This window comes from Triticum aestivum, chromosome 3A (genome assembly GCF_018294505.1).
Source record: "Triticum aestivum cultivar Chinese Spring chromosome 3A, IWGSC CS RefSeq v2.1, whole genome shotgun sequence".
In the NCBI taxonomy this organism is placed as follows: Eukaryota; Viridiplantae; Streptophyta; class Magnoliopsida; order Poales; family Poaceae; genus Triticum; species Triticum aestivum.
In genome coordinates, this window is record NC_057800.1 from 734,774,981 (window position 1) to 734,784,332 (window position 9,352).

At 43.8% G+C, this 9,352-nt stretch overlaps 1 protein-coding gene across 4 annotated transcripts; it reads left to right on the forward strand.

Moving 5' to 3' along the window:
* Positions 1-1,882: 1,882 nt before the first annotated feature.
* On the forward strand, positions 1,883-5,722 carry LOC123059571 (F-box/FBD/LRR-repeat protein At1g13570). 4 transcript variants are annotated; one of them, XM_044482109.1, is made up of 4 exons: positions 1,883-2,091; positions 3,834-4,676; positions 4,774-4,928; positions 5,034-5,722. In XM_044482109.1, the coding sequence occupies exons 2-3, from the start codon at positions 3,855-3,857 to the stop codon at positions 4,909-4,911; spliced, it is 960 nt and encodes a 319-aa protein (XP_044338044.1). In that variant the 5' UTR covers positions 1,883-2,091; positions 3,834-3,854; the 3' UTR covers positions 4,912-4,928; positions 5,034-5,722. The 4 variants fall into 4 exon arrangements, with proteins under 4 accessions (XP_044338044.1, XP_044338043.1, XP_044338045.1 ...); XM_044482108.1 differs by having other exon boundaries at positions 5,061-5,722; XM_044482110.1 differs by having other exon boundaries at positions 5,143-5,722.
* The last annotated feature ends 3,630 nt before the right edge of the window (positions 5,723-9,352 follow it).

Consider the following 9,352-nt stretch of genomic DNA (forward strand, 5'->3'; position numbering starts at 1 on the left):
CAAAACACCAGGATTGAAGAACGAGGCAACACATGTTGGGTCTAAAACAGCGCACGAGGGCGCGGGAGACCCGGCCTGCCATGAAATGGAAACACAAACGACTGGATGGAATTGACATCGTGGGACCATCTTAATTGGTCATGGCGTGCAAGCAGCCGAGTCGGGTGGTCGCGGTGGCATTAGAGGCACCATCTCCACGGATCAACGGCGGGACGGAATGGAGGGTATGATGTAGGCGAGCGACAGTGCGCAGCCGAAGAGAGTGAAAACTAAATTAAGGGAGAGGGGTTTGGTGGCGACAACGAGTGTTTGGACTGAAGATGACCAGTGTATACTTCGATAATAAACAGGCCACGTACACAACAACACTGACCGGCGGGAAATTGAAGGGTGGGATTTAAATGGTTGAGGTCAGAGAGAAGTTTCCCTTCATTGTAGTCATCGGAGAAAACCAGCATTGACCTGTCATTTTTAGACCGATCTGTGATAACCATTCATCCAAGCCAAAATAATCTAATCACTGACAGGCCTACCATGTCCAGTCAGTGCTAAGGGTCATCACTGATGCGTGTACCCTCTGTGATGAGGGGGCAGCGTTCTTTAGTTCTGTAGTAGTGTTTTCATGCTCGGTGTTGGGTTCGTTACACTTGTGCCACTCGCTTGAATGTCTTTTTATTTTTCTTTTCACGTGTTTGTTTGAGGATTTCTCACCACTTTGCATCTTTTCAGACGTTTTTACCTTTATTTAAAAAGGGGACGGAAGCCTGTTTCAAGAATAAGGGGTCGATTACGTGCAAATGTATATAATATTGCTAATTACTTGATATAAGTTTAATGTTTACTTGATCATTAGGGGGTCCAGGCTCCTGCTCGATTAGCATCAGCCGGCCGATCACGCGTCGCGTTCCGTCGCTCGTGCAGCCGTCAGATCCAAGTTCCATCTGACGATGCACAACGTACATCTTAGTGCAAAATACCTGATTCATGGCACCACATGACTCGGTCCGCGCGTGACGCGTGCCTCTGCCACCTTAACAACTTTTCTGCAATATCATATGTGTTGCAGAAGTCCTTTCGCAACAACACCCATGTTGCAAAACATTTAAGTCGAAAAAAATATTTCGCAACATCATCTGTGTTGCAGAAGTCGTTCCGCAGCAACACCCATGTTACAAAAAAGTTAAGACGAAAAGAAATTCCGCAACATCATCTGCGTTGCAAAAGTTGTTCTGCAACAACGCCAATGTTGCATAAAAAAGTCGAGACAAAAAATAGTAATTCTGTAACAGAATCTCTATTGTGAATGTTTCTGAAACATATGGTCTGTTGCAAAGAATAATTCTGCAACAATGCATTTGTTGCAATGATGAGGAAAGACCCGTGCCGCTGGATAACACCGGATCAAACGACCGTCAAGGCGGCGGATCTTTTAAAAAGATCTGCCGGCTTTTTAGCATTGTGGATCTAGTGATATCGGTATTCATGTGTTGTTCCCTTCTTGAATGCTTCGTCATTGAAGCACTTCTTTTACAATAAGGGGCGTTCTCATCAATGGCGATTGATCTTAACGTTTGCAGCTTCATGCTTGAGTTTGCTTCAACGGGATTTTTGGAGGTCATATTTTTTTTCTTTCCTTGTTTGTAGGCGTTGGTGTTGGCTATGCACATCTTAGTCTTGTAGAGAGTCTTCGTGTGTAATACTTGTATTTTCTTGATGCGATTTATAAATTAAAAAAAATCTACCCTTTATGAGGGAAAAACCCCCGAAAATGGTAGGCCATTCAAGTATTCAGCCCAAGGTAAGGACCAACGGCAAAGAAAAAGAAAGGCCCAATAAGGAGTAGCCATCCAGCCCGCCTGGTTCTCTCCCAGTCTATCCCCAAGCCCAATTCGGCAATGCCACTGCTCAGCGAGTCGCCGGCCAATTGGGCGTTTCCCCATCTGTCGCAACCCTCTGGCGGCGGCGCGGCGGCGTAGGCATCCGGCGCGGCGTCGTGCCTCCGTTTCCACATCTTAGCCACACGCCGCAGCAGGCGAGCAGCGTGGCTTCATGTGGCCTGTTTATTGAAGATTATTGAAGAAAGAATACTAGGTAATTTATTCCGGCTTCCTGTTTCATTTCATGAGATTTGTTCGCCGTGAATTCACGAATTATTGAAGAATAAGGATTTCATGTGGCCTGTATCGCTATGTTCTTTGGGCTATTAGATCCCCGTGAGGATTAATCAGATTGTTTGTGACAATAGCAGATTATAGTATGTTCTAGTTAGTCGCATGCTTTTTTTAGATCCAGTTGCTTAACTGAATTCAGTTTAGTTCCCTGCTATTTACATTGCCTAGTCTTATTCTCTAGCTCCCACAGTACTAATCTTAGAATTAATCTTTTTCACAGGTAGTCTTGTACTCCATCCGTCCCAAAATAAGTGTCGCAGACTTAGTACAGCTTACTAAGTCTGTGACACTTATTTTGGGATGGAGGGAGTACTTGGCATGGCCACACATAATCTAAAATGCTAAAAAGAACGGATACGGGGACACGAGATACGACCTTTTCCAAAAACAGCCCATCGGGGACATGGGATACGACATTTTCCAAAAACAGCCCATCGGGGACACGGCAAGTTTGTATAACAATAAATAAATATATGCCATGTAATATAGAGTTAAAGACAAAAAAAATAACGAGAAAGAGATCAGAATGGAGAATACTGCCCCATTTGTTGTCTGTTGTCTCCTATTTCAAGTGGTTGATTGATCATCCAGACCAGATCCAGGTCAATTGTCATTGCAACTTGCAAAACACATCACCAGGTGGTTGTCCTCCTTCACTCTCACGGTCTCACCCACAGATGATTGGCTACCTGCGGTGGCGCCACTCCCAGATGTTGTTTTCTAACATGAAGCACCAATCAACAGTTCAGAACAACATGAGGAAGCAACAAGCAAGCAGCATCACAGGAACAGCATGGCGAAGCAACAAGGAAGCAGCAGCAGCAAGGGCATTGGGAACAGGGGAAGCAACCAGCAGCAACTCAACAAAAAATGGATTCAGATAGATGAAAGGGGTCGAGGTTACCTGCTCCAGCTTGGTTGCCGTTGGGAGGAGAGGCTTCTGCACTTGGGAGACGGCGGCAAATCCATATGGCGGTGGCGGTGGCGACTCCAGGAGGTGGCGGCGGGGAGTCCAGCATCTGGGAAACCCTATATTTTATGGCGTCGACCAGTCCAGGAGGTTTCCCAGCTTTGTAGCGGCCGTGAATGCAACCTGCAAAGAAAAGGGCTTTCCTATCGGGCCGAAGCGTAGTTTGGCCGACCGAGTCCCCCACGTGACCCCTGCGTGTCCCTGCCGTGTCCTCCCTTTTTTTTAATCCGTAAATCGGGAAATATGGCGGGATACCGAGCGTGTCCCCTTGTTCGGCCGTATCAGCACGGGGATTTGGCAACTTCTGCCGCGTCCATGCTTTGTAGCTAAAATGACAAAACTGCTAAATCCGCACTTTCAGCTTGCAGCATGATCGCACATGTATTCAACAAAAGAAACCCCTTTCCAACTTGCAGCATGGGAAATGGTTGCTATTCAAGATCACAAATTAGGGTATTGTAACACATGTCAAATGATAATCAAGCTTTTGAGCTTACCAGTGCAGTAGTCAAGTTCAGTTCTGTTTATAGAAACATACCGGACTTGCTTCCCTAAACTGCCTTCTCTCGGTTGTTCCTTTTTTTCTATGAACAAGCAACTTACTTAGTGCACCATTTAATTTCAGCACGTGTTGTATTTTTAGTGATAGCACGCTAATATAGGCTCCCTGTATTCTGGAAATGTTAGGACAGCTTAATCCGGATTCTGAAGAAATGAGTACCTGTAAAAAGGCCAGGGCGGAATCTACATCTGTTGTGAGTTCAGACAGACTGAGCAGTCTACCTCCAGAGATAAAGGGCGACATCCTAACCCGTCTGAATGTCGAAGAAGCGGTTAGGACTAGCACCTTATCAACTACTTGGAGGGATGCATGGACTAATATGCCAAAAATATTTCTGCGCGATGGAAATTTTGCAAGAACCAAGTTCGTCACATTAGTCGATATGGTGCTATCACTCCACAAGGGAACTGTAGAGAAGTTCGATATTTCAGGTAGCAAAACTTACCATAACGAGTTCGACAGGTGGATGCTCATGCTTTCAAGGAGATCACCAAGATCAATTATAATGGAGTTGAAATCAGGGCCTGGTTATAGGATTCCCTCATGTCTATTTTCCATCGGCGATTTAGAGATTCTGCACCTGCAAAACTGCATCATCAGCTTGCCCCAGGTATTCCAAGGTTTCAAGAGATTAACTCGCCTCAACCTGAAAAATTTCTCGTCTACAGACATGGACATCCAAAATCTGGTCTCCTTCTGCCCCATACAGAGTTTTTTGGAACTAGCTTCTTTTGAGGGCATCAACCATCTAACCGTTCAAGCTCCTAAACTGAAACTTCTTTATGTTGTTGGGGACGTTGAGGACATTAATTTGGATGCCCCTAATTTGGAGATGGCTGCTCTCTTTCTTGATCACAAAGCTATAGCACATCATTCTGATCCAATTGCGCTTCACAAGGAAAGCTATGTCAAGCAGTTAGTGGGAAGCCTAAGTGACATCAAAACCCTTGCTATTAGCGACTCTTTACTGAGGGTGAGCTATTATTAGCTCTAGCATTACTATGGCCTTCTTTTGGCTCCTGACTAATCTGTATTGACACTTCCTTTTTCTTTTTCTGTTCATGTTGTAGTATCTATCAAAAGGTTGCATACTTACAAAGCTCCCTGCCGTGTTTGCTCACCTGGAGGATATTTATCTTGCATATGCTTTGGGGACCAGCGGCAATTCTTGGCCGCTTGTTCATTGTTTCAGAATGCCCCTAACTTAAAGAAGCTTGACTTGTGGGTACGTATGCCTCCAGTAAATCCTCTCCCTTCCTCAGTCATTCAACCCATGTTCATTCTTATATTTATGGCACCTAATTAATGAGTTGTGAAAAAAAAAATGGAGAGTCAATCTAAGAGCACATGGGATCAGGATCAGGATCAGGCGAGCATTCCAGAGCTTACCATGCAAGTGCAATTGGATCATCTCATAACACCAGTGTGAAAGGTTTCAGGGGTGTGGACTGCGAAGTTGGTTTCGTGGAAAAGCTACTGAACTGGGCACCAGCTCTGGAAGAAGTGAAGATAGAATGGATGGGCAAAACAGAGTGCAGCATGGTTCTTGCTAAGCTATTAGCTCTGCCGAGGGTGTCTCCCAGGGCGAAGGTCATTGTTACATTTTGATAAGCTTGCATCCCTGCAGTCTACAGAGCACCCCCCATCACTTTGCCGCCGAGTAGGACTGTTTGATCTTTCTTTATGCCAAGACTAGATGATGGTTATATATGTGTGCATTTGAGGCAAATCATCAAGCAGAGGGAGTACTTAATGTGCTATTAGCAAGTGTTTTCCTTTGTTGAGCCGGGGACACACAAGCCGCTGTGGCCCTTCCTCAACTGCGTCAGTTCAGCTCGTCCTGCTTTGTCCCTTTGATATGCGTGTCGTAAATTCCTGCTTCTAGCAAATATATCTTTCCATAAGAATTAATCAAATATGTGATGACACCGTCATCTTGTATCCTTCTGCATGTGTAGACATATGAAGCCTGAATCAGTCTACCTTTTGGAAATCAAAGGATTTATCAGATTGCTTTCACATTTGAATGAGTCTTCATTGCTCCTTACATCTCCTATTTTATTTTGGTTGATAAGTGAAATATTTGTATATCACTGTCGTCTTTAATATTCATCTATTGTTTGCTTCAGTACTATTCACTGGTTTTCAGGTATTAATTAAATCTCACACTTGGAATGCCTGGATTATCTTTCTATATATTTATGAGTATATAAGTGAAACACGGGTATAGCCATTTACTTCAAGATATATAGAAATGCAATACAAATAGGAGCACCCTTGAAGGACTGATCGAGTTTCACTTGAGACTCCAGAGGGAAAATTCATAACATGCTATCTTGTGTTATGAAAAAAATACCATATCCAAACAAACAAACCCTAGGACGAGTCATTACAGTAAATATACCATATTTCCTAGTGGTTTAAGCACCATATCATTATCCTTGTCCTTGTCCTTCTCCACATTCTCCTGACAAGCCGCCTCGCCATATTTGTCGGCGTTGTTCCACACAATGGAATCATCAGTTGCCTCATCATCTTCGTCATCGCTCCACACATTGCAATCATCATTAGATGCCTCCTCATCCTCGTCATCACTCCACACATTGGAATCGTCATCACCCATTCAATGTTGAATGATGCGCTTGATATTGGTGACTACAGGTACCCCATTGCCATCAAAGTCACCTCCGAGGGATATGACGTCCTAATTCCATGCACTATGTCTCCAAGGAATGCAATGTCCATAATGCATGTGAAGGTGGTACTATATAGCTGAAGCAACCAAACACCTTTCCCCAGACAAACAAAAATGATGGGGCAGTTCACCTTGTTGGTCATGAAGATGGCAAGGCCATCTGGAGTCGACCGCACGATCACCTTACGAATCTCAAACCACTCTCGGGCATTTCCGATGATTGCGTCAAGCTCAGGGAGTGGCACGGTCGTTCTGAAGATTACCGCACCTCTTGGCTTGGAGTCGACCGTAAATGTTTATGGTCACATTTATGCTTTAACTTTGATGGTTTACATCATGTGCTTATGAAGTCCCGTAGCAGCGCACGGGGTATCATCTAGTATACCTAAGAGAGTCATCCCACTACTTCTAATTGTCTCCACATACGTGCTTCCACATCATCAAAATTAAAGTGGCCGTTAGATTTACTAGCTCTATCCACCACCGCCCGTCCAATATATGCATGAGAATCCTACAACAGGGTGGCTTCTCCAAGAGGAACCCGGCGGTCCACCTAGCGGTTGCCCTCTCAAACCCACCAAAAAGACAAGGACAAAGGAGGAGGGCCCAGGGCGACCTGTTGGTGGTCCGGGGACCGTCATGGACTCCAAGCCAAGAGGGCGGCTGGAGTTGATCGCATCTGCCTCATGTAAATCCTAGCTCCCACCGTCCATATGAAGGGGAGCTAGGATAACTCTCGGTAGCAATCTCATCTATACCATTATAAATGCATGTATGTGTGTCTATATGAGTGTATGCATCTTTATAGTGATTCTATAATGGAGGGAGTAACTATCATCCTTTGTCCCCACAAAAAAGAATCACCAAAATTGTGTGGCGTGCTAGCTGACTCTTGTCATTATCATTGGGTTGAATGGTTCTGCGTTATTTAAGTCTCTACATGGTCGTGGTCGCGGTCCTATTTCACTACTATGATCGGAATAGCATTGACCAGCAAATCATATCATCACTGACGCGCGAGCTGCCTGACAGTGCCTCGGGGTTAGTGATAACTTGCAGTTACAGATAGGCCACCAGGCCTGTCAGTGATATCAACGCATCACAAAATGCCAACTTGTCTGTGATAATAATTCCATTATCCATTTATTGTCTGAGCTTTACATATGGTTGTTTCACAGCCAGGTAAATGAATTTGACGAAACAACAAACAGAATATGCACTCATTGATGTTGCACAATAACTTTACTTTTCATAAGACAGAAACATATAATTGGGGTTTAAAGCGATCATGTACATTGAACATACTTCATAGACAATATATGAAATATACTTGTATAACCCACGAAGATAAGTTGTTGTGATGTCGTAGTACTATATCATTGTCCCGAGTAGTCCACCCACTAGTAGAAGAAGAGGCTTCCGTCCAGCCCCATTAGTCGCGAAACTGTAGGAACCGCGACTAATGAAGTCTTTAGTCGCGGTTCGGCAGATGAACCGCGACCAAATGCCTGGGCCCAGGGCGCTCGCGGGCTTTAGTCGCGGTTGGCCAGGCCAACCGCGACTAAAGGTGCCCAAAGGCCTTTAGTCGCGGTTGGCCAGGTCAACCGCGACTAAAGCTCCTCCCTTTTAGTCGCGGTTTGTGGCACAAATCGGAACTAATGGGGTTGAGACCTTTAGTCCCGGTTCGTGCCACGAACCGGTACTAAAGGTCCCATTTTCAAACTCTACCCCCCCCCCCCGGGATCGCCTTTTCAGTTTTAAAAAAAAATAAAAGAAAATAATGGAAATGTCAAAAAAATAAAAGAAAATAAGTTTCTCATGTGATATGTGGTCTAGTTGTTGGGAAAATTTGCAAATGTGAAATTTGACTTTATTTGCAAAATCTCTCTGAAATTTGTAAAAATGGGCATAACTTTTGCATACTAACTCGGATGAAAAAGTTTTTTATATGAAAAATCATCTACTCGAAAAGTTACATCCAAATTTAACGGGGGAACCCCCTTAAACATTTTCAAAATCCTCAAAAACCTAATAGAAAAAAAGTTACGGGGCTTGTAAGATCTAGAGTGGAAAAAATTGAAAAATATTCAAACAGTGGGCAAACTATGGTCAAACAATGGTCAAACTAATTATTCTAGAATATTAGTGTTACTAAATAATTATTTTAATTATTTCAATTTTGGTCAAATCTGGTCAAACTGTGGTCAACTGTGGTCAAACTGTGGTCAAACAATGGTCAAACTAATTATTCAAGAAATATTAGTGTTACTAAATAATTATTGTTTTTTAAAACAATAGTTTCAAACTCAAACAGTGAAATGTGTCACTTCATGCTCAAGCAAAATTCCTGAAGGTTAATAGGATTGACATCTTATTATTGTCAGGAAAACAACAAGTGCAGACTTGGAGCGTGGGAGAATAGAACCCGGAAGTTAAGCGTGCTTGGGCTGGAGTAGTGAGAGGGATGGGTGATCGGTTGGGAAGTTAGATGATTTGGAATGATGAGGGGTGATAAAAGAATAAATTGAGAAGTGATGAGGGGTGGTGATTAGAGACTAGAGGTTAAAATAATTCAGAAATTTGAAAAAAAAAAATCATTTTTTTTTCAAAAACCTGTGGCGGCCTTTAGTCGCGGTTAGCCACAAGAACCGCGACTAAAGGTCCTCCGCCCACGTGGACGGGCCTTTAGTCGCGGTTCTTAAGCAACCGCGACTAAAGGGGGGGGCCTTTAGTCGCGCCCGTCTGGTCGCGGTTGCGCAACCGCGACTAATGGCAGTTGCGAACCGCGACCAAAGGCCCTTTTTCCACCAGTGACCCATATCTTGTATCTCCATTTCGTTTCAGTACATCTCCATATAAATCTTTTGTGATGTGCACAAAATATGCACATTAGAGGAGGTGCATGATGGAGAAAATGAAACTTTGTCTTTTTGTGCAGTACGCCTAAAATATAA

Coding starts and splice junctions, on each gene's coding strand:
- LOC123059571 (XM_044482107.1), top strand. CDS start 3,855: ATGAGTACCTGTAAAAAGGCCAGGGCGGAATCTACATCTGTTGTGAGT. Junction 4,677..4,773: donor TTAGCGACTCTTTACTGAGG/GTGAGCTATTAT, acceptor TTCATGTTGTAG/TATCTATCAAAAGGTTGCAT.